This window comes from Perissodus microlepis, chromosome 11 (genome assembly GCF_051167445.1).
Source record: "Perissodus microlepis isolate ML-2025 ecotype Zambia chromosome 11, ASM5116744v1, whole genome shotgun sequence".
In the NCBI taxonomy this organism is placed as follows: Eukaryota; Metazoa; Chordata; class Actinopteri; order Cichliformes; family Cichlidae; genus Perissodus; species Perissodus microlepis.
Genome location: NC_140471.1, coordinates 27,864,072 through 27,889,052, shown reverse-complemented (window position 1 = coordinate 27,889,052; position 24,981 = coordinate 27,864,072). Strand labels below are relative to the sequence as shown.

General features: G+C 38.5%; 1 protein-coding gene across 2 annotated transcripts in view; it reads left to right on the top strand.

The window, feature by feature from the left end:
* Window positions 1-23,008, top strand: part of slc9a1a (solute carrier family 9 member A1a) — a 31,019-nt gene extending 8,011 nt beyond the window's left edge. Inside the window, exons 2-13 of one of the 2 annotated variants that reach the window (XM_084943817.1) lie at window positions 2,451-2,923; window positions 3,316-3,566; window positions 6,126-6,343; window positions 7,337-7,539; window positions 10,496-10,585; window positions 13,302-13,372; window positions 13,584-13,760; window positions 14,584-14,707; window positions 15,069-15,170; window positions 17,193-17,274; window positions 17,563-17,619; window positions 18,109-23,008. In XM_084943817.1, coding sequence (XP_084799943.1) covers window positions 2,451-2,923; window positions 3,316-3,566; window positions 6,126-6,343; window positions 7,337-7,539; window positions 10,496-10,585; window positions 13,302-13,372; window positions 13,584-13,760; window positions 14,584-14,707; window positions 15,069-15,170; window positions 17,193-17,274; window positions 17,563-17,619; window positions 18,109-18,398 — 2,138 coding nt within the window. In that variant the 3' untranslated portion in view covers window positions 18,399-23,008. The remainder of the gene's footprint in view (window positions 1-2,450; window positions 2,924-3,315; window positions 3,567-6,125; window positions 6,344-7,336; window positions 7,540-10,495; window positions 10,586-13,301; window positions 13,373-13,583; window positions 13,761-14,583; window positions 14,708-15,068; window positions 15,171-17,192; window positions 17,275-17,562; window positions 17,620-18,108) is intronic. The other variant, XM_084943818.1, reaches the window with a different exon arrangement.
* Window positions 23,009-24,981: the final 1,973 nt, after the last annotated feature.

Sequence of the window (24,981 nt, the reverse complement as noted above, 5' to 3'; positions counted from 1 at the left end):
TGAGGAAGGCCTTTCACTTTAAATTCTGTTCAGCTGAGTACCAATTAGCTTAGCTTGGGGTGTGCAGGCTGATTTGTGTAATTTGATGTCCCCCACACTAACAGATATCCCTGTAGTGTTGATGCCTGCAACACGTTTAGAAGAAGCTTTGTAGTTATGTAACCGTGTCTATGGGAGTCGAGATGTTGTAATCACCAAGGTGCTAATTTGTGGTGCTAATTTAGCTTTATATTCGAAGCCTCTTGAGAGCACATCAACCCTCTCTTCTGAGAAGACACTATGTTTTGGAAAATTCCAGAAAGAGCAGCGGAATTTCCATACTGCTCACATCCCATCCTTTTGGCTGAAATTTCATAAAGTTCTCGTTTACTGTGTTCAAGCAGTTCTCATAGAATATCTTTGTTGACCCAGTTGGATACTGAGCTTCCCAGGAGGTTTAGGTGACGCTCTTTTTCTTTTTATATTAAGGTTATTTGAAAGAGCAGCACTTGAGTTCTGGCATCTTATCGTGGGGAAATGAAGTCTTCTTAGACCAGTTAAGATAAAGCCTCTAATCCTGCAGCTGTGTGACGCACAGACATGCACTTGTTGAGCTTTCTTTTTCTGAAACACTGTTAATGTTGTGCTCAAGCTGCCCTAGCGTGAAACACACCAAGACCACCCTCACAAATGCCCAACTTGTAACTTGTGATGCTGGTGTTTTACATACCGTTAAGACATGTATGCTTATGTGCTTTCACTATAAATGATGCGTTGCGTTGTAGCAATAAACGTGCGTACTGGCATGAAGGTCTGATATTTACATGAGAAACAAATTGTATTATAACTGAGAAACATGCTGCACTATGCACTAATTGGTCAACATTCATTTAGCGTGCCATTAATCACATTGTGTAAAAGTAAGCCGATCAGAGGGACCATCTTCATGCCTCATCTCTCCTTGTTCAAAAGAGGGGTACAAATCCAGCAGCTATTATTTCAGCTGGTACTGCTTTCAGGCACCAACCACTTTTGTCCTATGATGATTGAACTTTGTAACTATGTTGCTCACTGATAGTTTCACATGTGCTATTTTAGATGAATGTATTCAATATTAAAATACCAAATTTATTGATTTACAGTGTAAAATGATCTTTCCCAAAAATATTGTTTTGTCTGGATGTGTTGTTGTAACCCTGCCCTGTTTAAGTTTCTGTTTATGCCGTGTTATTTATTACACTGCCAGCAAAATACTGACACATACCTGTGTACAGTAAAAACAGCCCCACTGTGGGATGCCTTCTGCTATCCCTTTGAAGTCTTCATCCCCTTTTATTTACTGTTTTTCCAAAAGTTGCAGTTGTTCCATTGCCTCAACATGGATAGGCAACTTGTGTATGTATTTTGATAATCAGAATGATAGGCTTTCAAATACACATATATACATATGTCGTTTTTTGGGAGTGGCAAAGTCTTACTGTGAGCATACAGTATTGACAGACTCTGTGCCGTGACATGAGCTATGTAGCCTCAAGCAATACCACCTGATTGGGAAAGGTTATTTCAGTTCTCTGGAATGCCCACCAATTTAGATTAGCTGATCAAATAAAAATTTAATGTAAATTAAATAATAAAAATAAAGGTAAAATATAGCACTTATGTATTGTTTCATGTCCTGAACGTAGGGCGATAGTAACTTTATTTAAACTGCACGCTTGACTTTGTTGGTCTCTCGTGTCTCTCAAGATCTGTCTACATTATATCTTTTGCATGTCATTTTCATTTTTTTCCTTCAAGAGTACATAAGGTGATGGTGTTAGGATCAGGGGTTACACAGGTCTTTAACATACCAGCAGCTGCAGTTTGTTTTTTGTTTTTTTTATTAAGATGTTGGAATGAGTACGTGAGGACAGGCAAGCTTTGGCAAGTCTATACAGCCCACACAAAATTCTTCCTTTTGCATTTCCTGCCTATATCACCAGTGCAGAATGGTGCATTTCATGCTGATGTTAACAGTGATGAATAAATTCAGAAGCTTATTTTTTGTGCACTATTTTAAAAAAAAAATAAATAAATAAATAAAAATAAATCTAAGGCACAAGAAGGAATTAGCTGTGTGGGTGGTAGCATAACACATAAGTGATGTATGTTACAGATGATTGCTTGTGGTTTGGGGTTGACATGTTAGTTCTGTGTAATCTCTGTAAAGCAGAAAAGAGCTCGAAATAATTCCAGTTAATTTCAGGGTGTGTCCACACTATTTGTTTAGTACTTATCATTTAACCCATAAACCAACACAATAATTTTTTTTTTCACTTAAGATCCATTTCCTTCGATTTTCACATTGAATTTGTATTACATCTGTTTTGTAGTTGACAGTGAGTACAGGTGGTCAATACTATATATACAAACCTTCTGCTGCTCATATCAAGCACTTGTTCATGTTTGTCTCTTCTTTTGTTTCCATCCAGGGTTCCATCTGGTTCCTCACTTATCCAACATTGTGCCAGAGAGCTGCCTGTTGATCGTGGTGGGCTTGCTGGTAGGGGGAATCATCAGAGGTACTGGTGAAACAGTCCCACCAGTGATGGACTCTAAATTGTTCTTTTACATCCTGCTGCCCCCCATTATCCTGGATGCTGGCTACTTCCTGCCCATCCGTCCCTTTATGGAGAACCTGGGCACAATCCTGATATTTGCTGTCGTGGGTACTCTTTGGAATGCCTTCTTTGTTGGGGGCTTGCTATATGGTGTGTGTCAGATTGGTACAGAAAGCAGTTCAATCCTTAGCAGAATAGGGCTTCTGCAGTGCCTGCTCTTTGGTTCCATCATATCAGCTGTGGATCCTGTTGCTGTGCTTGCTGTGTTTGAGGAGATCCACATCAATGAGCTCTTGCACATCCTGGTGTTTGGCGAATCACTACTCAATGATGCCGTAACTGTGGTGAGTGACCAAACTGCAGTCTAAGTAGTACAGTAGACTGATATATATGAGGCAGACATTTTTCAGGCTAAAACTGTTTGGCATTTGGCATTCTGCTGATTTGTTTACCTGGCATTACAGGGACTAGTATATACATTTTATTCATACAATGTGTAACCAGCCCAGAGGCCAAATTTATTTTCATGTTAAAAAATAAAAGGAGCTTCACAGTCAGCAAACAATACATTCTATCCTTAGCCCCTTGACTGGATTGACTAAGACATTAGTTCATGTCCTTATCACCCATCATAATCCTGTTTCTTAAACTATTCTCCTACCAATTCATATTCATTAGTTAGTACCTTTTCTTTGTTATTCAGTTTTTCTTCCCTCTTTCACTCTCCCTCTCGTAGGTATTGTACCACCTTTTTGAGGAGTTTTCAGGCATTGGCTCAGTGACGTTGTTGAAAGGCTTCCTGGGAGTCATCTCCTTCTTTGTAGTCGCCCTGGGTGGCGTTCTAGTTGGAGTTCTGTACGGGATCCTCGCTGCCTTCACCTCACGCTTCACCTCCCACACGCGCGTCATCGAGCCTCTTTTTGTCTTTTTGTACAGCTACATGGCCTACCTGTCTGCTGAGATATTCCACCTCTCCGGCATCATGGCGTAAGTTTGTTCAAGGCTGGTATATAACAACCCACGAAAACCCCAGCGTTATAACACATTGTCGGATTGTGTTCTACATGCAGGATATGGCAAAATTGAATCTCAGTATTACTCTATATAATGAATAAGATTATTCAGTTTTACTGTGCAATATCACTGAATTTTAAGTGATTCAAAGTTGTGTAAATTTACAGTAATTGTAACAAAGCTAAGTTGAAATTCATGGTACTTGAGTAATAATAATGGGTTTCATTTATATAGCGCTTTTTGAGACCCTCAAAGCGCTTTACAATTCCACTATTCATTCACTCTCGCATTCACACACTGGTGGAGGCAAGCTACAGTTGTAGCCACAGCTGCCCTGGGGCAGACTGACAGAAGCGAGGCTGCCATATCGCGCCATCGGCTCCTCTGGCCATCACCAGTAGGGGGTAGGTGAAGTGTCTTGCCCAAGGACACAACGACCAAGACAGACAGAGCTGGGGATCGAACCGGCAACCTTCCAGTTACAAGATATATAAATGCAATCCATTATTATTATTATTATTATTATTATTATTATTATTCCAGTGAAACCTAGTACACATTGTGACCAGTGCAGCAAGACACTAAGCAAGCAATTTCCAGTTAAACTATGAATGTATTGAATGTAAAATTGTCCATGTCCAAGTCTCTAAATACCATAAACTTTGTCACCTTTGGCCTGTTGTTTTATCTAATGCTTCATAGCTCCACATGTTAAGAAACTGAAACTAGCAAAACACCAGGCTGAGAGACTTCACAGTGGTCGGATGGTATTAGTAGGCTGTTGAAACATAGTTGCACTGGTGATTGTTTGGTGTAGAAACTGCTCCGCTACCAAAAACAAGGGTTGCAGTGGCCTAACCAGAAAAGTAAGTAAATGAAATACAATCAAAATAAAATGATCACTGTCAATAAGAACCTCACCAGTCCCTTACTGGATGGGACATATGTTTAAATTCATCCACTTAATCAAGATGACTGGCTTGTCTGGCATTGTGACACGTTTAATTCACCTGTTAAGAATGAGAACGTCTGAAGTGTATGTAAACCAGTGGGAGATCACCAAATTATATTTAACTGTTTCATTCACATACAATGTGAATGATCCAGCCGACCTTCGTTAGTCGAAATTAATAGATTTTAACTCTGGTTCTTTAATCCCTCTTTTAATGTCTTCATAGTGTTTTTTCAGTTTTGTTTTGTTTTTGTTTTTTGTTTTGTTTGTTGTTTAAGAACAGTCTGAAACTTGAAGAGGAACCTGACCCATGTTGGATGTTGGCTAATCAGTGCTGTGGGTGGGACTATCGCAGCCGTAAAGCTGCCAGAATGATGTCTTGTTTTTTGGCTGGGGTTTTTCTCCACACTTATTGCTTGTACAACTGTACAACTGTACAACAAATGGAGAAATATGTTGAATTGTTCTCACTTCACTCCACTGCACTCTTAGAACCCCAGCAAGCAGTATAATGGCATGGCTGCACATCTGAGCTGAAATCCGAAATGACTGATCGGTTGGGGAAAAACTGAATTTCATCACCCATGGAAACTAGTTACAAAGAAGAAGAAGTTCTTCCTGATTCCAACATAGCGTTACATTGAGTGAGATACTCTTATGTTGTACTGGACCTCTCCTCAGAGTTTAGATGCCATAATCTTTATATATTCTTACCACTGGGTGAAAATTACACTTCTTATATACGTTCAGGAAGATTATATTCTATATATAGCCAGTGGTTTGGGAAACTAATCTAATGCCACCTGAACCAAGCTAGGATTTAGTGGCATGTATAGCATTTTCTGACATACTATTTCATCAGCTCTTGTAGTACGTAGCAATTGATTTTCTGTTTACTTTCAGGCTGTTTAAGATTACAGGTCTTATTGATGTTCCTGACGGGAGGTGCTGATGCAGTTAGTCTCACCCCTAAGTCAGGAATGATGGATATGTAGCTTCAAGGACAATCCCTTGCCTGCAGCTGTGTTGCCCCTCATATTAAAATCTGGATTTGGTTTTCTGTATTACTGGTCTGTGAAAGAGGAAAGAAAGAACTTATTGATGTGATTTCCTTTTATCATTTCTGCAAAACCTTGAAAGAAAAGGCAATACTGACAAGGAGGAGGAATGTTGACCAGCTGCTGTGGATTATTGAGCATATTTGTCAGTTGCTTTTGGCCCTTTTTTGACACACAAACATTGCATGACTAGATTAGAACAGGGAAGTGGCTGCCAGACAGGAATTGTGAGATAACTTTGTTTATTTTTCCAAATTAGTCCGTAACTGAACCTCTGAGCTGTTTTTTTTTTTTTTTTTTTGTTTGTTTTTTTTTTAGTGGTCACTCTAACTGCCAGCTCAGGAAAACTGGTACTACTTTTAACCATATTTTCCTTTTAAAACATAAAGTGGTTCTGTGTTATATGACTTTATTGTGGTCAGTAATGTTTTCAATTGGATGAGAAATGAGACCAAAATAACCCCACATTAATTGTTTCTGTATATCTAAAAAACAATCTGTTATTACCATTTCTCTTTCCAGGTTAATAGCATGCGGCGCCGTGATGCGACCCTATGTGGAGGCCAACATATCCCACAAGTCCCACACCACCATTAAATACTTCTTGAAAATGTGGAGCAGTGTCAGTGAGACTCTAATCTTTATTTTTCTGGGAGTGGCCACGGTTGCCGGACCTCACGATTGGAACTGGACCTTCGTCACTGTCACAGTCATTCTGTGTCTTGTTGCACGGGTTATAGGTCAGTCCTGCTTCTGTATTTTTGCACGACTTCTTCAAATATATGCATGACAGCAAATTTCAAGTCTGACATAGTGTCATGCAACAGAGGAGTATATTTGTTATATTGCTAGCGTTCAAGGTTAGTTTGCTTTTTATTTTCTTTGGCAAAAGAGGTGATTGGGTTACATTGTGATTTGCAAAAAAAGGCCGCATTCTTAATAAAAGAACTGGGATTAAGTGTTTCCATCATGTGGTATTACACAGCTGTTGGTGGAATTGCCGCTGAGGATTTCTCCACTGAGTTGTCATAAGTTCTTCTTGTTATTGATTTGTCATACTCTCCAGTGTCTATATATGTGTGTTGCCAGGGTGGCATTGAAAGTGAAAGTATCAGTGACTGCAGGGTTCTCTCACTGTAGATATGATCAGTCATAAGTCACACACATCTTATTTGGATCATATGATACAGCATCTTGTGATGGAAAGCAGTTCAAAGTTGTTCTTGTCTTGTGATCGTTCCAGTGTTTTTTTTTTTGTTTTGTTGTTGTTGTTCTTTTTTTTTTCCAAATTCATATTTTTTTAAATATTTCACACAGAGGTGCTCAATGCTTTAGAGTGTATGCTTTAGCATTTTTCATGTTTTGAAGAGTGTTTTTTTTTTTTTTTTCTACCTTTCAGGTCATTTATGTCACTGCTATAGATTTTCATATTTCAGTGGCTTTGGTTGATTTGTGTTCATGAAAATTACCTAATATTTTTAAGTGGATGTTTTGCCTTCCTCATACAGCAGAAAAAAAATGCTCAGATTAATTCTAACTGACCCTAAGAGGTTAACCCAAAGCTAGAACAGCACAGAAAGATACGGAGAAAGTTGGATATTCTTCTGAAATCTTCTGAGATTTCCGTACTTTCTTTTTGTTGCAATCTAAAGACACTAGAAAGATTGCATTTAGAACACTTACAACATCACTGACATACAAAGCCTGACTAATTTGTACACTGTTCTTTCCAGGTGTTGTTGGTCTGACCTTTATAATCAACAAGTTCCGCATTGTCAAGCTGACCACCAAGGATCAGTTCATTATAGCCTACGGTGGCCTGCGAGGTGCCATTGCCTTCTCCCTTGGTTTCCTGCTTAAAAAAGAGCACTTTCCTGAGAGGGAAATTTTCCTCACTGCCATTATCACTGTGATTTTTTTCACTGTGTTTGTTCAGGTATGAGTACTCTATTTATTTATGTATTTATTTATTTATTTGTTAATCAGAAAACAACTCACAAAACTTGTAAACAGTTGGAGTTAGACTTTTGTAAGAAGTTTTAATAAAAATGCATTTTACACTTAAAGGTCACTTTATTAGATATACCAGTTCAGCTGCTTGTTAATACAAATCTACCCAGTCACTCACACGGCAGCAACTCGGTGCATTTAAGCACTGGTCAAGATGTAAAGATGGCCTTCTGAAATTCATATCTGGCATCAGGATGGTGACTTTGAATATGCCATGGTTGTCAGTTCCAGACAAACTTGGTGTTAACATTCAGAATCAGCTGGTTTTCCCACATAGCTCTCTCTAAAGTTTACAGAGAATGGTCTGAAAAAGAGAAAATATCCAATAAAGAGCAGTTCATGGGGCAGAAATCAGAGGAGAATTACTAGACTGTTTTGAGCTGAAAGGAAGACACCAGTAACTCAAATCCTAGAGCAGGAATCCACACCAAGTACCACTCCTGTCAGCTAAGAACTGAAAACTAAGGCTGCAGTTTGCACAGGCTTGCCAAAATTGGACAGTAGAAGATTGGAAAATGGAGTTTGGTCTGAGTCTTGATTTGTGCTGCTGCCGATGGGGTCAGAATTTAGTGTAAACAATGTGAAAGCATTGATCCACCCTGCCTTGTATTAAGTGTTCAGAGTGCTGCTGGTTGTGTAGGGGGGAACATATTTTTGGCACACTCTGGACCCTTAATACCAACTGAGAATCATTTAAATGCCACAGTGAAAAGTGGCTGGTAAGTGTAGGTTAGATATCACATCAGTTGTTATCACGATATGTATTTCTACCCACTCATGTCCATCTCTCAGCAGCATTAATGCTGGTTTGCAAGAGAGCTCCTTTTGGTCTAGTATATTTGCATCTAATACATCTAGTTTGAATGTTTCCTGTACTGTTTGTCTGCCAATTTAGTCTCTCAGAACAAATGTTTCTGCAACCATTCATGCATGAAGAGAATTAAACTAAAATAAAAAATATTTCATAGAGCATATTTGCAGAAGGAGGCTTATTACTTCCTCCCTTAGGAAAGAAAAAGCCTATTTTTATCACACTAGTTCCTCAGCTTCAACTCCTGTTTTCTTTTCTCTGAGCTCCTGTTTTTGAAAATGTAATTTTGTGCTGTAGGTGTGTATGCTAACACAAACGCAAGTGAGAAAATCTGTAGATCAAATGCAAAAACTGTGAAGGAGTAACAGACATGGGTCTAAAGACATGCAGTTTTGCTCTGAAAGCTTGGTTCTGGAAACATGAATTCAAGATAAAGACACATTCAGTGTTGCACATGCATTGTGTTTTGTTTATTTTAAGCACTGCGGTGCATCACTTAGCCATGTCAGATAATCCAGTCTCCAGGTGGGATTGTAGGAAGATTTTCAGAGGTTATTTGGCCCCAGACACGCAGCAACTAAAATAAAACCCTGAAAGCACATTCTCTGGCTTTAAAACGTAGATTTCAAACATATTTTATTCATGCTGCTGGAACTCTGGTTCTGTCGCCAGCGCAGACCAGGAGTTTGTAATTAGAAGCGTCTTTTACCTCCAAGGTTTAGTTTGTGTCTGTATCTGCATGAACATTGTTATTTGGAAGTTTTACTGATATGAAGTGAAAATCTTCATTATTTTATTTGTCAGTTGGCATATGAATGAGATTTCCCTTTTTTGGGTTACTTGTGTTTGTCTCCTCATGGCCATTACACTAGGAACTGAGCTCTTAACAAGTCTGGATTTATGATCTTGGTCATGGCTAAATGTCTAATTTAGTGTCAGTGATGTTTTAACTGGCATGACTGTTTATTCAAGATACTATTTAGTTTGGTAGGACATTCATGATGTTTATAATGTAGTTAAATGTTAAACTACAGTACAGAGAGTGTTATATTTCTGTAATTATGAGCAGGCATTGTTACAAGTGTAGAAAGATGATAAAATTCACTCAGACTAAAAATAATGGGTCTTTTGTTCAGGCTCAGATGGCAAATTGTTAAAAAATACAATCGGTCTTATTGGGCCAGTCTGACATTGATTAGCTCTGCCAATGAGGTGAAAGTGCAGCATTTTAATCAAATCGCAAGTTCCCTGAAGAAACGAGTGTCATCTTTGAAAGTTCTTGTGTATTAGTCCTTATATATGTATGGAGTAAACATGAGGTGATAAAGGCAAATGCTCCTGTGCATACACGCCTGTATTATTAAACAGCAGGAATCCTCTGTCATCCAGTTTATGCCATTACCGTTTAACCAGATGGTTGTCTTAATCTGTTTAATAAGCAGAATGATACATTCAAGCTGCCAAGGTGCAGAGCGGTGCAATCATACCATATAATAACATAAGAACATTTCCAGTATAACTAAGTGAAAGTTAATTAAGAGAATGAAGGATGCTGATGTTTGTTTCTGGTTTTTGTCCGAGTTATTTCTCAATGTTGGGAGTTTAAAAAGCAGATACATTTACAAACATGAAAACAAACATTATTAGGCTTTATTTTAAGATGGGGAGGATGATGGGAGACCCGTACAGAAGGCTTGTTCGTGTTATGCAAATTTTTAGCTCCATTTTTAGATTTACTATGTAACAACCTAGTTTTGTGTGATTTTGTTGAAATCTGGGACTTCCTGTACATTGCAAAATATTATGTGCTGTGGGATTTTCTAACAAATGTGCATTGTAATACTACTAAGCCTTCAGCTGATTTCGGTAACCAGGACTGATCTGATTTAAAGTGTGGAGCTTCTTCATGACTTTGACAAAGAGATGCAGAAATGTTAGAAAAATACTACAATAAGTTTTAATTGTTTGAACAAACAGGTAGATATGCATTTATTTCTGTCTTTACCACGTTAACCACTGTAGGGAGGTGTGTACATTGCATAATGTTTTGTTCCTCTTATCCTCCTTGAAGGGCATGACCATCAAACCCCTGGTGGAGCTGCTGGCGGTGAAGAAAAAACAAGAGGCCAAACGCTCCATTAATGAAGAGATCCACACCCAGGTACAGCCTTCTGCCTTCAGCCATTCACAGCAGTCAACTGTCAGTTGCAGTGATTGCACAGACGGATGAGTCAGAACCTTTTGGGATGTATTTGACAAATACTGGAATTATTTGAACTAGTGGAATTTCAGTTCAATGCAGTTTTATTTATGTAGCACCAAACAGTCACCTCGAGCTACTTTATATTGTAAGGAATGTGTGCAACATCCACCCAACCATCAATCAGTCCTTTTTCTTAGCTGCTTATCAAACTTGGGGTCAGTGGGATCTAGAGCCTATCACAGCTGTGGGTGAGAGGCAGTGTAAAACCTGGACAGGTCACCAGTCCATATAAGAGCTAACACAGAGAAATTGATATCCAGGCACCCATGCAGCCACACCTATGGGCAAATTGCAATCACCACTTAAGCTAACAAGCATATGTTTGGCAAGAAAGGTGTTACACATTCCTTTCAGTGGTAGTTATGTAATATCCTCCTGAGAGCTGAGGAAAAAAAGAATCTTTCCATTGAACTTTTTTGTGATCTCCTGCCTCTTCGGAGCTAAAAGAGGCCACCCAAACACATGAGAAAGCCGAGGATGTCCTCTATTTAGTACATCAGGACTTGGTAGGGTAGCTCAAATAAGTCAAAAGATATAGACCAAAAACAAATGCCCATTAGAGAGGACATAAATGAATAGCCTGGTTCTTAGGAGGATATGTGAAATGCTTTTCGACTGATGAGGCCTCTGAGGTCGGTTAGGTTTTCAAACTTTGGTCGTTGCTCCCACCTACTGACGGTGTGGTGGTACTGCATAGTTGTATAGCGTGTTTGATGTACACGCAGCGATTGTCAATTCACACATGGATCATAAAATTAGTTTTTGGTGACCCGTACTATAATACCAACACTTTGGTAGTACAGTTTTTCTCCTTTTTTCTTTTAACTGTCTGATTTAAGTCAAACTCATCACATCCAAAAGCATGTCTGGTATCTGTACTTTTTGATACTCTAGAAATTTTAACCGCAGTGGTCCACTGACCTACTGTTAAAGTCATTAACCCATCTCAGAAAATTATACTGCACATGAGCAGACACACAAACATGCACACAGGCATCTATGAGTCACCAGCTTTTGATGCAAAATAAGCAGGCAGCCCTAACGGCTTGCCCTTCACTGTAAAACACCAGAGGTTAGATTCACTGAGATGCTTGAGGAAACTCCGCACTAAGTTATATTGTGGCAAATAATCTGCATAATAGCCCATTTTCTGCCATCTCCATTGGGTTTGGTTGCTTTTCTTCATTTCCCAGTACATTGCTGCTGGGATACATTTCTCGGCTTGGCAGTGGAATCAGAATGTAAATTATATTCCGTTTGTATAACTATAGAGCTGAAAAGGAAAATATCACCTTGAGATGGTAAGATTGTTATCACTACATAATGTGGTGTGGTCATAAAGAGTTAAATCGGACACCGTGTACTGGTTTCTATATTGAGGTGTTGAATAGACATAAGCTGGTCTAAGGAGAAACCCCACAGTTAAGGATTTTGTAGCTGAAGAACATTACAGAATGGATCCCTATATATTGATCTTTTCATTATTTAGCATCCATTGCTGCCGCTTTTAAAAATTAGACCTTTTAACCCCCACTGTTCAGGGCAGTCTTTATGTGAATCAGTTACTCCTGACAAAGCAGAAGTAGATTGCACAGTTCTGCTTAATGACTTGTTCCCATAGCAACACCGACTGTCAGACTGTCATCTGCAGGCTTAGTCAGAGCACCGGTCTGATTGGCGAACCAGCTGCGGTCTGAGCAACAAATCCATTGGTGTGTTTCTTCAGTTCTCTGAGCAGGCACGGTGCCACTGTTAAGAAATTCTGTCAAATCAATCACCTGGCTGCTGCTGCTGCTGGTCATATCTCATAGATTCTGTTTTAACCTGAATTGTCTGCTGCTGTTTACTACAACGATGATGATGATGATGATGATGTCGGACTAATCTCAGAGGGTGTTTACAACAAATGTAACAGCAGTAATGCAAGAATTACAAGATGTAGCTGAGTATTGAGTGTAGTATAAGAGTGAATGTAATCATGGTTACACGACAAATACTTTCACATTCAAGTGGTATGCTGTAGATCAGGGGTGTCAAACTCAAATACACAGTGGGCCAAAATTCAAAACTGGAACAAAGTCGCGGGCTAACGTTAATATTTATTGAAATATATTTATTCCTCCAGATATAAGAATGAATCTTTTCTTATGGACTCAAACACGTTTTGCTGAAAAACTGAATATGGAACAAGCAAAGCTTAATACTAAACAATATATATATTAGCTGTATAATACCAGTAGGCCAGCTCTGATAGTAATTTGGTATGGCTTCGCGGGCCAAATGTAATTAGGCTGCGGGCCAAATTTGGCCCGCGGGCCAGAGTTTGACACCTATGCTGTAGATAGAGGGATGCAAAATATAGAAACTTGCAATAAAATCTTACATACAAGAAATTTGCTCTAAATCCAGTAAATGTAATATGTTCCTTTGGATGTAATTTATAATAGATGGAGGGTTGCTTTTTGCGTCTTTGCACCACTCTGAGCCTGTTTTACTATATATGAGACTTCTCCCCAGAGAGGACCTGGGTCAGTAGAGTCCAGAAAGTCTGATTCATTCTGGAGTACAATTTTAAGGCTCTTCAACAACTATTGTGGCTTTTTCCCATCCCCAGTTCCTTGACCACTTACTCACTGGCATCGAGGATATCTGTGGACACTATGGACATCACCACTGGAAGGACAAGTATGGATTTTAAAGAGAATCAATCTGACATAACATTAAGTTTATAACTTATATAGTTTATAACTTATAAATGTTGAACTTGGCCTCTTCTTCATCTAATTACAACATATTTATTTATGGCAATAAATGCAGAAATGTTGTTGCCAGTAATTAATTCATGTATTTCACTCTTTGTCTCTGTCTTAATTTTTCGCTTCCTTCGTCCTCTCAGACTCAACCGCTTCAACAAGAAGTATGTGAAGAAGTGCCTGATTGCCGGCGAACGCTCCAAGGAGCCGCAGCTCATTGCCTTCTACCACAAGATGGAGATGAAACAGGCCATTCAGCTGGTGGAGAGTGGAGGGGGAATCAAGATGCCTTCTGCTGTGCCTTCCACTGTTTCCATGCAGTGAGTGCTAAACAGCATCGTGCTCAAAGTCATTTTTATCGTAATGTTTTTTGTTTGTTTGTTTGTTTTTTACAGTGTTGGGAACATTTAGGTGAACGCTATTCATCTACTCACTAAATTGTACAACAGTAGTGACATTAAGGCCTGATATGGTGGTGTAATACATAACCACAGAAAAAAGTTGACAGGCTTAAATTTCACTGATATCATAAACATGAGACACAAATGAACATATGACCATATATATGCTCATTCTTTGTGTGTGTGTTCGTACATAATTATACGTTTGTTAAAGACATTTTTAGCCTATTTTTACTATCTTTTGGGTTTGCGCATAGCTTTGAAGTTGGGGAGACTGATGACAGGCAAATGGCTCATGCTTAAATGGCCACTGATGCATTACAGATTCTTTGCTAATACTTTTGTATAAACAACACCTTCTCTCTTGTTTTTCTTCTACCAAGTAACAAGGAGTGTTTGGTAACTGTAAAGGTCTTCTTGGATAGTTGTATTATCCAAGAAGGATAAGCAATCAGTTATAAATCACTAAAGGAATCCTTGACCAGTCTTAATTTCTAGTGTAAGTGAGTCGATATTCACTAATTGTGAAATGGTGTGTGCACAGTAGGAAACAGTAGTATGAACACAAAGGAAAATCCTTTGTGTTATGTTGTGCAGAAAGATAAGTAGCTGTGCTTCATCAAATGTGTCTAATCTTTAAGCATCATCGATGCGTTTATACACGTTTAAGTTGTGTAACTGTTGTGCTATACAAACACTCTGTTATTATTATTATTTTTTTTTCCCCCTGTGTCATTGTCAGGAACATCCAGCCCAGGCCTCCTACCAAGCCTGCACCAGAGCGAGCTATTCCACAGCTGTCTAAAAACAAAGAGGAGGAAATCCGGAAAATCCTCAGGACCAACCTTCAGAGGACACGGCAGAGGGTAACTTTGCTTACAAATGAATAGTTAGACTCTTTATTGATATGCTTGTTTCTCATCTGGATGAAAAATTGCCTTTGTCTCAATGGGAGTTAAGCATTCCATAATAAGTATTGATTGGTGCTCACAAGGGATCTCCCTCCCATTAGTTTATAACACATTTATTGATTTTCGAGATAGACTTGGAGTTAAAATAATAAGTTCTGCACATTTTTTTTGTTTTGTTTTGTTAAAGGACACAAAATTAATTAATTTAGTTTGGTAAAGAATTTTATTAGTTCTGATCATAACCTGCCTAAATGTGCAGTGATGTTTGCAGGACTGCAATCTCTTTAACGTGTGTTCATGTGTCTGTCTTTCTCAGCTGCGCTCGTATAACAGACATACACTGGTGGCCGATCCTTACGAGGATGGACTCAGCGATTTACTCCTAAAGAAGCAAAAGATGTTTCAGATAGAGAAGAAGGTAAGTTTCAGTTTTTGAAGTCGAATTTTTTTGAACAAACATTAGCCAGAATAAATAAATCTGTATTGAAGAAAACGTCCTACTGTGACTCAAAGTATATTTCATAGAACCAAAGGAGCAGTTTTTCTACCTTTTTTTTTTTTTTTTTTTTTTTTGTACTGGGTAGCCAACAGTATAATGATTCAACTAAAACTATGATTTGAGTTTTAATTAGAGTCCACCCTCATTCTCTTAAATTTATTTTCCTGTCACAAATAGGAGCTGATTGATTCTCACAGTTGAGTGGCTCTGTGATTATTTTCATTTTAGCCAGCCTGTAATTAGATAATAAAAATAGACTTCTGTTTAGGCTAAATTGAATGTGCTAGAAGTTACTGTAGGCTCAAGATGATGTCTGCAGAGTTTAATGAAGCGACACATAATTTTAATAAAGTTTCTGTATAACATTGATTAATGATGTCTTTATCTCTGAGCTGGTTCAGTTTGGTTGCTGTATTTTCCAACCAATTACATGAGACAGAGACTGGATTTCTTGCCATCTGAGTTTTGTACATTACTGATTTTGAAGGTTTAGATATAGAACTGTGCAAAAGTCTCAAGTCACCCACGTTTCTTTGTTTTGCGTACAAGGAGTCAGGCTTTATTCCCCCAAAAGTGATCTTGAACAATAGTTCTCCAGCCTTTCTAAAGGTCTTACAAAGTTTGTCTTTGAAGATTGTTTGCTTTTCCACCCATTTTGTTTTACCTCACTATTTTCAGAGCAGTGTTGTTTTTTTTTTGTTTTGTTTTGTTATTTGTGTGTTGTAAGCTGCTTAACACTGAGGGATGAATCATTCAGGCATAAAAAAAAGCACCTAACTCGAGGGATGAACCAGTGTTGTGTCTGCACATACCAGACAACTTGGCAAATAATCAGTTTTAAATTGTATTATGCATTAAAGGCACTAGCAGCCTGTCACAAAAACGCATAATTTTTTCCTTTTTTATTTTGTTGAATCTGTGACAAATGGAAAATTTAATACAATTTGACAGACGGGATGAATCAATAACTGAAAGTCATGTCCTTAATAAATAGGAAAGAATTCAACAAAGACCTGAGAAAGAACCTAAGAGATGCATCTGGCCCTTCAGTTGATCTATCTACTGTTTGCTAAAGCTTCATCAGAAATGGTCTCAGAGGAAAGAGGGGCTGTCAAGAGCCAAAGGAAAGATAGTAGGGAGAAAAGGCTGAGGTGGGACAAATTACACGAGGACATCATTGGCAACAGGTGTTCTGGAGTGATGAATTTATATTAGAAAATTTTTGGATCAAATCGTTGTCGGTATGTATGGAGTAGCAGTGAGTGTCGACAGCCATCTGTAAAGCACAATGGAGGCTTTGTCATGGTTTGGGGCTAAGTTTCAGGCAGTTGTGTTGGGCAAAATTGATGGAATTATGAATGAAAGTACCATCAGATTTTGATCCAGCATGCAATATCATATACAAGGCCTCTGATTAGCAAGAGCTTCATTTTTAAGAATGACAATGATTCCAAACTCACTACCATTGCAGTAAAAGCATTCCTGGAGAGAAAAATACACAGTGGCACACTGTCAGTGATGGATTGGCCGTCCCACAGCCCAAATATTAATATTAGTGAAGCAGTGTGGGATCGCCTTTAACAGCCAAAAAATCCAGCCAACATGCAAAGAAGAGCTTTGAATGTCCTGCAAGAAACCTGGAGAACTGAAAACTTACTAAAGAAATTACAAGAAAGCTTTCTTAAGAGGCTTCAGTCAGTGCTAAGGAAGAAAGGTGGTCATAGCAAATATTCACTTTCAGGCTTGTTAGAATTGTACAAACTCTATTTTTGTCTTTATAAACTGTATTTTCATGCATGTTTCCATGTTTCAATAAGTGTTGCACCCCTTTTCTATGGCCAGTTTTTGACACTTGTACAATACTGTATTATAAGTTTTGATTGATTACATGGAGAAAGCTAAACCATCCCACACCAACAATATCTCTGTTTTTTTTCCTAGTTAAAGGAGATGAATACCTACCTGACGGTCCCTGCCCCTCCCCCTGATTCCCCGACCATGTGCAGAGCCAGACTGGCCTCAGGTAAATGCATGTCTGAATCATTATTAGCTCCAGCCAAATGAAAACACTCAGTAGTCTCAACCATCTTACTTTCAGGTACCTCCTGAAATAATGTAAGAAAATGTCTATAATGGGACACAGAAAATTCAGAGATTGTATTTCGTTAGGGTCACACGATACCATTTGCAGAGCAATAAAGACCATAGAAACACTATTACCGTTCCCAGCTGCAACAGATATTTCCCCACTAATGGAAATGTGTTTGCATGTGCCAGCCAGCATGTAAAACAATCTGTGGTTTTATTTTAGGCAAACATACTGATTTCAAACCTGATCAGGTGCAAAAAGGAAACAAAATGTTTTCAGGTATGTTGTGAGCGTAGAGAAGATTAATCATAAGCCGTGAGCAATTCTAACACGCATGTGTCAGTTACCCTGCTTGTAAGCACTCAGTAATCATTACTAATGATGTGACTCATTACTAAACTGATAAAAGCCACGTACAGGTGATTTATTGTAGCCAAGCATATTGGAGTTGAGCATGTTACATGTGAGGAGCTTCAGTTTGTGTTCTTCACTTTAACTGAAAGTTGGCATGTGCTGCACCTTTAATTGATCATGACTAACTTTACCCTATTTTTTGTTACACTAGAAATAATGGGAACGGTCCTAAAGCCTGTTGTTGTGTAGTTTTGTGCAGTGATTCTGTTGCCCTTAATATTTGTTCATCTACTTGTACATCCACTGGTACTTGTTCATGCATGCTGAAGGAATGATTGTGTGATATTATATCCCTTTTAAAGGCTGGTGAAATAAGTTGAAATCCCTGATATTCTACCTGTGTCCTGCTTATAGACCCGCAAGCCTACAGCATTAAGCCTGCATCGAACAAGGTGCCCATGATCCAGGTAGACCTGGCCTCTCCTCAGTCTCCAGACTCAGTTAATCTGTTGGATGAGTTCGGACAGGCTAACCAGCAGGAGGAGGAGGAGCAGGGCCTGATGATGAAGCCCCCGTCGAGGCCACGGGAAGCTAAAAAGCCGAGTGAAGAGGATGAAGCAAAAGATCAGCAGAGATTAATGAGGTGTCTGAGCGACCCTGGTCCCAGTGCAGACGAAGATGAGGATGGGGCCTTCCTCCCCTGAAACGACAGGCCAGTTATGGAACGGTCAGGCTGCAGCCCTCCTTTACTAGTTAGAGGGAAGAGGGCTGCTTCACCGCTCTGCTCTAAATTATCTCTTTGGTTCAGAAACCAACAAGCCAAAACTGCAAATGCTGTATGAACGGGAAACAAAAAGCAAAAGGAGAGTTCCTGAGAACGGCAGGGGGAAGAGTCATTAGTTTGTGATTCTCATTGCTCTTTATTTTATTAGGTAGCAGTGGTAGAGCGACAGCTGGAGATGGTGGAGGGTTTTGATGAAAGTCTGAGACATTCAGGAAAGAACTATGCATTACCAAAGGTTTGGACTGTTCCAGTTTCAGACGATCTTGTTTTTACTTTAGCGTCAGACTGGGTTTTTTTTTTCGTCTTGATGATAGCGTGGTTGTTAGTTTTATGTTTGGTTATGTTTTTACAGCTTCTGTCTTCAAAAACCACGTTCTCACTTGCTGGGTAAGCCACAAAAACGACTTCAGCCTAGTTTTGACTTTTTTTGCACTCGAGTTTCTCTCTGTCATTCTGTTACTTAAAGTTCCTGGGCATCCAATCGTTTAGATTGTAGCTTTTTAGAAATTTCTAGGCCTTATTTGATGTCAAACCTTTTCACTTGGTGCATTTTTAAAAATCGTATCTGTTTTTTATGACATATTTTAATTTCAGGGACGCAAACATCTGTTTGTAGGTTATGGGTTGAAAGCTGGATGTTTTTTAGTCACTGTGCAAACCACAGTTGTTTTCCTGTCTGTTGAGCGGCTTTATGGGGTCTACAACACCTACAAACCCGAAGAGTTTTACAAATTTCTTAGGCCGTAAAGCAGTACAGATGTTTTGATCTGCCAGTATACATATTAATTCTCCACCCAAGTTAAATCACATATTGTCCTATCCTTATATGTATGTTTTATTTTTAGTTAATAAGACCCTTTAAAACTCACTCAAGCATCAGTAGAGTTGTCAAAGTAGATGTTATTAATATACTGCCCATCAGCTTTCACACTCCTCATATTTTAGACCTCCATATGTATTTTAAAGACCTTTTAACCTTTTTTTTTTTTTTGGTAACTGGCCTCATTGAGAAGCATTTTTGCCTCGCATTATTGTTGAGGGTATAACAAGAGTTGAGAATTGAGGGTTAGTTTGTGCAGAAATCAGTCCTTGCCTCCTAACCTTCTTTAAAAAGCTAAGACTGCAGGCATGTCATGGCAAAAAAAAGACTAACTCTATGCAGCTCTGTAACAAATTCAGACTAAACATAAATGCTATATTAATGAATACCATTCATAAATTATTGCTGAAGGCAAAGTTAAAATCTACCCCTGGCATTAAGACAGTCTTTACACTTAACTAGAGTTTTTTGCACAAGACTGATGATGCAAGCAAGACTGAAACATTACCTGCAGGCATGAAAACTGAGTCTAGTGTTTCTTTGATATTCTTTATGGTTGAACAGTGTGCTTGTAAAATACATCCACATCTTTTTACAGAGCTACTCAGTGATTTGGAATATATAACATTAGTTATTTAAGTTACTGATGCAATAAATTGCTGATTCCTGCTTGTCTGGTTAAATTCAATAAAAGGACAGTGGCCGATGCCACAGAGTTATTAGACGTGGGTGAAAGAACAACTCATGGGTTTAAAATCACATCGCTTGAATCGAGTGATGAATTCGGCATTGAAAACAAGTGAATTAACTAAGTGAGTGTATCATTATTCTAGGTTGTTTTCTTGGTGTAATTAACAACTGAACCCTTTTCAAGGTTCTTACAACCACAAACCTCACGTTACACCCGAGGAAAGAATAGAAGCGCCTGACTGTCTTTAGCTCCTCCTCCAATCATCTGCAAATTTCTAGATGTGGTTACTGTAGCAGGGGATCACATGCACTCATCTGAATGCGTGTGAAAGGGAGTAAATCTCAGCATAGCTACACCATTGCAGTTGAGTTTGGTTGTCTAAAATCAGTTACAGCTCACAGACCTTTAAACATCTCATTTCCCTGTTTCCTGACTAAATTGAATTTCCCTTTGCTCTGAAATGTCAGCATGTCTGTTAGACTATCAGGAGATATATGGTGAAAATGTCAACAAGGATGTGGTCAAAGACCAAAGAATTGTACCAGAACCTGACTTGCAGAACAACCCTCCAACCTCCTCTTTTTAAAGTTCCCTTAAAGGCTGTAATATTTACACGCAGCTTTTATGGACGTCTAAATTGGTGTTTTTCTACATCTCTTTATCATCGTCCCAGGTGATCTAAGTTTTAGCAACTTAAAGGCACTTTGCTCTTAACCCTTTACTGCTTTGCAGAGTCTGACTATTAGATTTTAGGAAAGTTGCAGCAAGTAATACATTTCTAAAATAACTCCTACTTATTAGTATGTTTAACTGTTTAGATGCAAAGCAGGTCCCAGTGTTCAAATTCTGTCCAATTACAACACGCTCACAATACCTGTGCATGTGATCAAGCAGAGGGAAGCCAAAGGAGGCACATTTAGATTAAAGCAGTTCCTATAACAAGATGCCACATCGTTAATTATCATATTGTATTGTTATGTTATTCCAAAGAGTTGAATTTCTCCAAAAAAGGAAAAAAAAAAGAAAAAAGAGAGAAACCTTTATTTTTCATACCAAATGCATATTTGGGGCAAACGTTATCACACTCCATGGAGGGTAATGTTTGGTGCAGAAAACTTTAAACAGAAGCCATACAGCCTATAGAAGAACCTATTTTATTGTAACCATATATATATTACAAAACGTCATGTAATGATCACTCTTGCCTTTGTTTTGCTTGTTGCACGAACAAAAAAACAAAAGCCTTTTGAAGTTAAACTGCCTGTTTTCTTCATACATTCTTCACATTTTTGCTTCTTGCTCACTGAATGTTTTTCTACACTGATAAATCGATCATCAAGCGGTGCGAGAGCAGAGCCGGATGTTTGGGATTGGTGCCATTTGTTCTTGTCAGCAAGTTTATGCAGAAACTACCAAGTGAAACTTCATCACACTTCATGCAAAGAGGTGGAGTGTGTGCAAAATATAAGTGTTTGTAAAAGTTTGGTGAGGATCGGGATCGTTGTTGTGTAATCCAGCTTTGTTCTTTGCAGAGGATGTGCTGTCCGAGTGTCCTTCTAGATTTAAGTTGTGGTGTTGAATTTACAGAATCAACGGCGTTGGCTCGCCGGTGTTGATTTCATCTTTTTGTTTTCTTGTCATATTTCTGTTCACTGAAACACACCATGTGCTTTATTTGTTCTTTCATTTCTTTTAAAGCGTTGTTTTTATGAGCTTATTCCAGTGTGAAAGTTTTTATTGTAAGTATTGTATCTGATGTTGTGCACTGTGTCACTTCATGTGCTTTTCAGAAGGCTGTACTGTGGGTTTTCTCCATCTTATGTTTACGTTTACCAGGAGTTTAGAAGCATTTGTCATCTGTGCTTTGAAAGGTGGAGTTCAAGCTTTACAGAGTAGGAATGGACTGACTTGCTTCAAAGTATAAGTAAAGCTTTATCACTCACTCAGTGTTCCAACCAACAATCAACCAAATTAACCTAAAGTAACTTTTGCATGCTTTTTTTCCCCCTGAATAGTTTTGTGTTTTCCTTGATCTCCAGGCAGCTATTGTTTTCTGTTCATTGACTACAATATCTCAAATCTCTGTGAAATCTTCAGCTCAGTCACTCCAAAGGTCAAGTCAGCATCTGCATCTGATAGATTTTTGAAATGCACTAATATAGTGGAGATTCCTCCCATTCAACATATCTGTTGGGTCTTATGTTAGTATTGATGGATATTAATGAAGATTTGATAAGAAGGGGCAGCACAATAAATGTAAGCACTAATTTGGTTATGACTACATGGGCTAAGACATGCTAAAACACTGGCTGTCGAAGTACTCCTAACATTTCACCAGCTGGGCAGTATGAGGCTAATGATTATTAAAGGCAGTAATCTGAGATTGACACACATGTTCCTGTCAGCACTGTAATGACATCCAGTGGCATTACATCGCCATCCAAAGACTGTTTTCGTCTTCATTCGTGTTTACTAGGCTCTGTTGTGTGTCACTATTTAATGCTGAGCACTTTAGTCAAGCGGTACCTTTATCTTTTAACACAAACATTACAGACGGAGCAATAATGATAGTGATGGATTGTACACGCTGTGTGCGATTGTCAGCCGAAACGTCACAGGATAAAGGAATGTACTTTTTGAAGGGCCTTATTATCAGGCATGGGTTTGATGTTCTTAGTCGTAAAGCAGAGAAGCTGGAAACGGTGGCTTATAGTTCCCTTTTAATTCATTTGTTTATTTTGTGTCAGTCATTTGTTTGATGTTTTCAAATGGAATTTTTGCATTGATTAAAGGTTATTTTTAATTTTATATACATATGAATGATAATATAGAAAAATATAGAATAGCAGATTTTATTATATGATGTACAAATCTGAATCTTAAGGATGTCATGTGTGCACTTTCTTGTTGAATAATCTATAGCTTTCAGCATTCCATTGTAATGACCTGTAAAAACTAACAACTGGTAATAAAACCACATCTGAAAGTATATCTGAGATTAAAGGTTTACTTTATGACACCCCTGAGTCTGACTCATCATTTAAAGAGTTAAAGAGTTTTGTTTCCTCCCCTCCTGTATGGCTTTTTACACTTTGGTAGGCACACCTTGCCTAATACCAGGGTTAAACTTTAATTCTTCATTTCATAGGAGCTTCAGCAAGCCGCTACAAGCATTCCTCTGAGATTTTGGGCCATGCTGACGTGATGCCGTCACACAGTTGCTGCAGATTTGTCGGTTGCACATCCGTGATGTGAATCTGCTGTTTCGCCCCATCCCAAAGGTGCTCTATTGAGATCTGGTGACTCTGAAGGGTATTCAGATACAGTGAACTCATTTTAAAATCCAAGGAACCAGTTTGAGAAGATTGCATCTTTGACACTGCTGCTGGGTGGAGAAGATGGGTACACTGTGGTCATAAAGGGATGAACATGATCAGCAGCATTACTCAGGTTTTTGTATCACCAACACCAGCCTGAACTGTTGGTACAAGGTAGGTTGGATCCCTGCATCGTGTCATTTATGCCACATTCTGACTCTACCATCCCAATGTCACAGAACACACAGACTTGTTAGATCAGGCAACGTTTTTCTGATGAACCCATATGAATCGTTGCTTCAGTTTCCTGTTGTTACCTAACATGCTTTTCTGCACACCTTAGTTGCCACGAGTGGTTTTTTGAGTTCAAAGCAGTCCAGCCATTCTCCTCTGACCTCTGACATGAACCAATACCAAATATAAGTGACTCAAAAAGTTCTCCTTGTTTGATCTTTACTTAAAGTTTAGCTCTCTGAACTAGAAGACATGAAAGTGGATTCGCTGTCATCTACTGATGTTTGTTTGCTTTCTGAGCAAAAGAATTATTACATCATTGCTCTGCACTGCTGCGATACATTAAAAAAATAAGAACTTGACGAATATATTTAAATACTAATACAGTGTTTATTTCTGAATTTCTGCCTGTTATATTGGACTATAATTATTGAGGAGCTGATGCACAAACAGAATCTGTTGAAGTCTTGATTTCATAAATGCATCTTCTTATTCATCTGGTTTGTAAAGTCTTAACCTGCAAATTTCAATCAGCAACAACAAATGAGTGCAGTGGATTAAAGTCCTTCTAAAATGTAGCGGATAAGTCATAAGCTGAAGTTATTCCAATCAAGTAAAACTGCCACAAAAATACAACGGCTACTGAAGCAATTGTGTGAAAGGGATCAACATAACTCCCTGGATGGATCATTACACTAGTTTGAACGTGCAATAACCTTTTTTAGCCAGAAGGGGAGTGCACTTCATCTTATAATTAAAATAAAGTCAGACAGCAGTCAGACCAAACACTGTCCCAAAAGTAAAATATTAAAGGGGATGAGTTGGATTTATATATCTTGGAGACATTTTATAATTGGATGCTGAATCTAATAAACTCGGAATGAACTGTCTGCCTTGTTAAAACGTAAGGGTATTACTCGGGTTGGCAGTGCTGCAGCTTGCTGGGAGATCCAGAGAGAAAGCTGCAGACGCTGTAGCGATAGTTTGTTTATTCCGTCTTTATATCTGTTAAATGGAAAATCACAATGACTCGTGTGCTTCTTAACTAGCTTGGCCTGACAAACACATTTACTCTGTAATACTTGCAGAATGGATATGCTCTGTTTATCATAACCACCCATTAAAATTGATGGCATTTGTGGCATTCTATCAATTTTCAGCAGAGACGCTTGGTTGCCAAGTTAATTTTACATCTGAAGAGTCTGATTTGAGACTCCAATTACTGGAACTTTTGTTGGCTTAAAAATCCTCTTTGTATTTAAATTTGCCGGCATTTAGCTGAAACTCATCCAGAGGAATTAATGGTCAGTCAACAATAAGATAAGCTTGAATTCCCAGATCACCGATATTACAAACAAACAAGAGTTGAGCTCTTCTGTCCAAAGAATCGGTGACGTAAAAGAAACCGAAGGATGATGTGTGTGGAGAAAATAACAGTGAA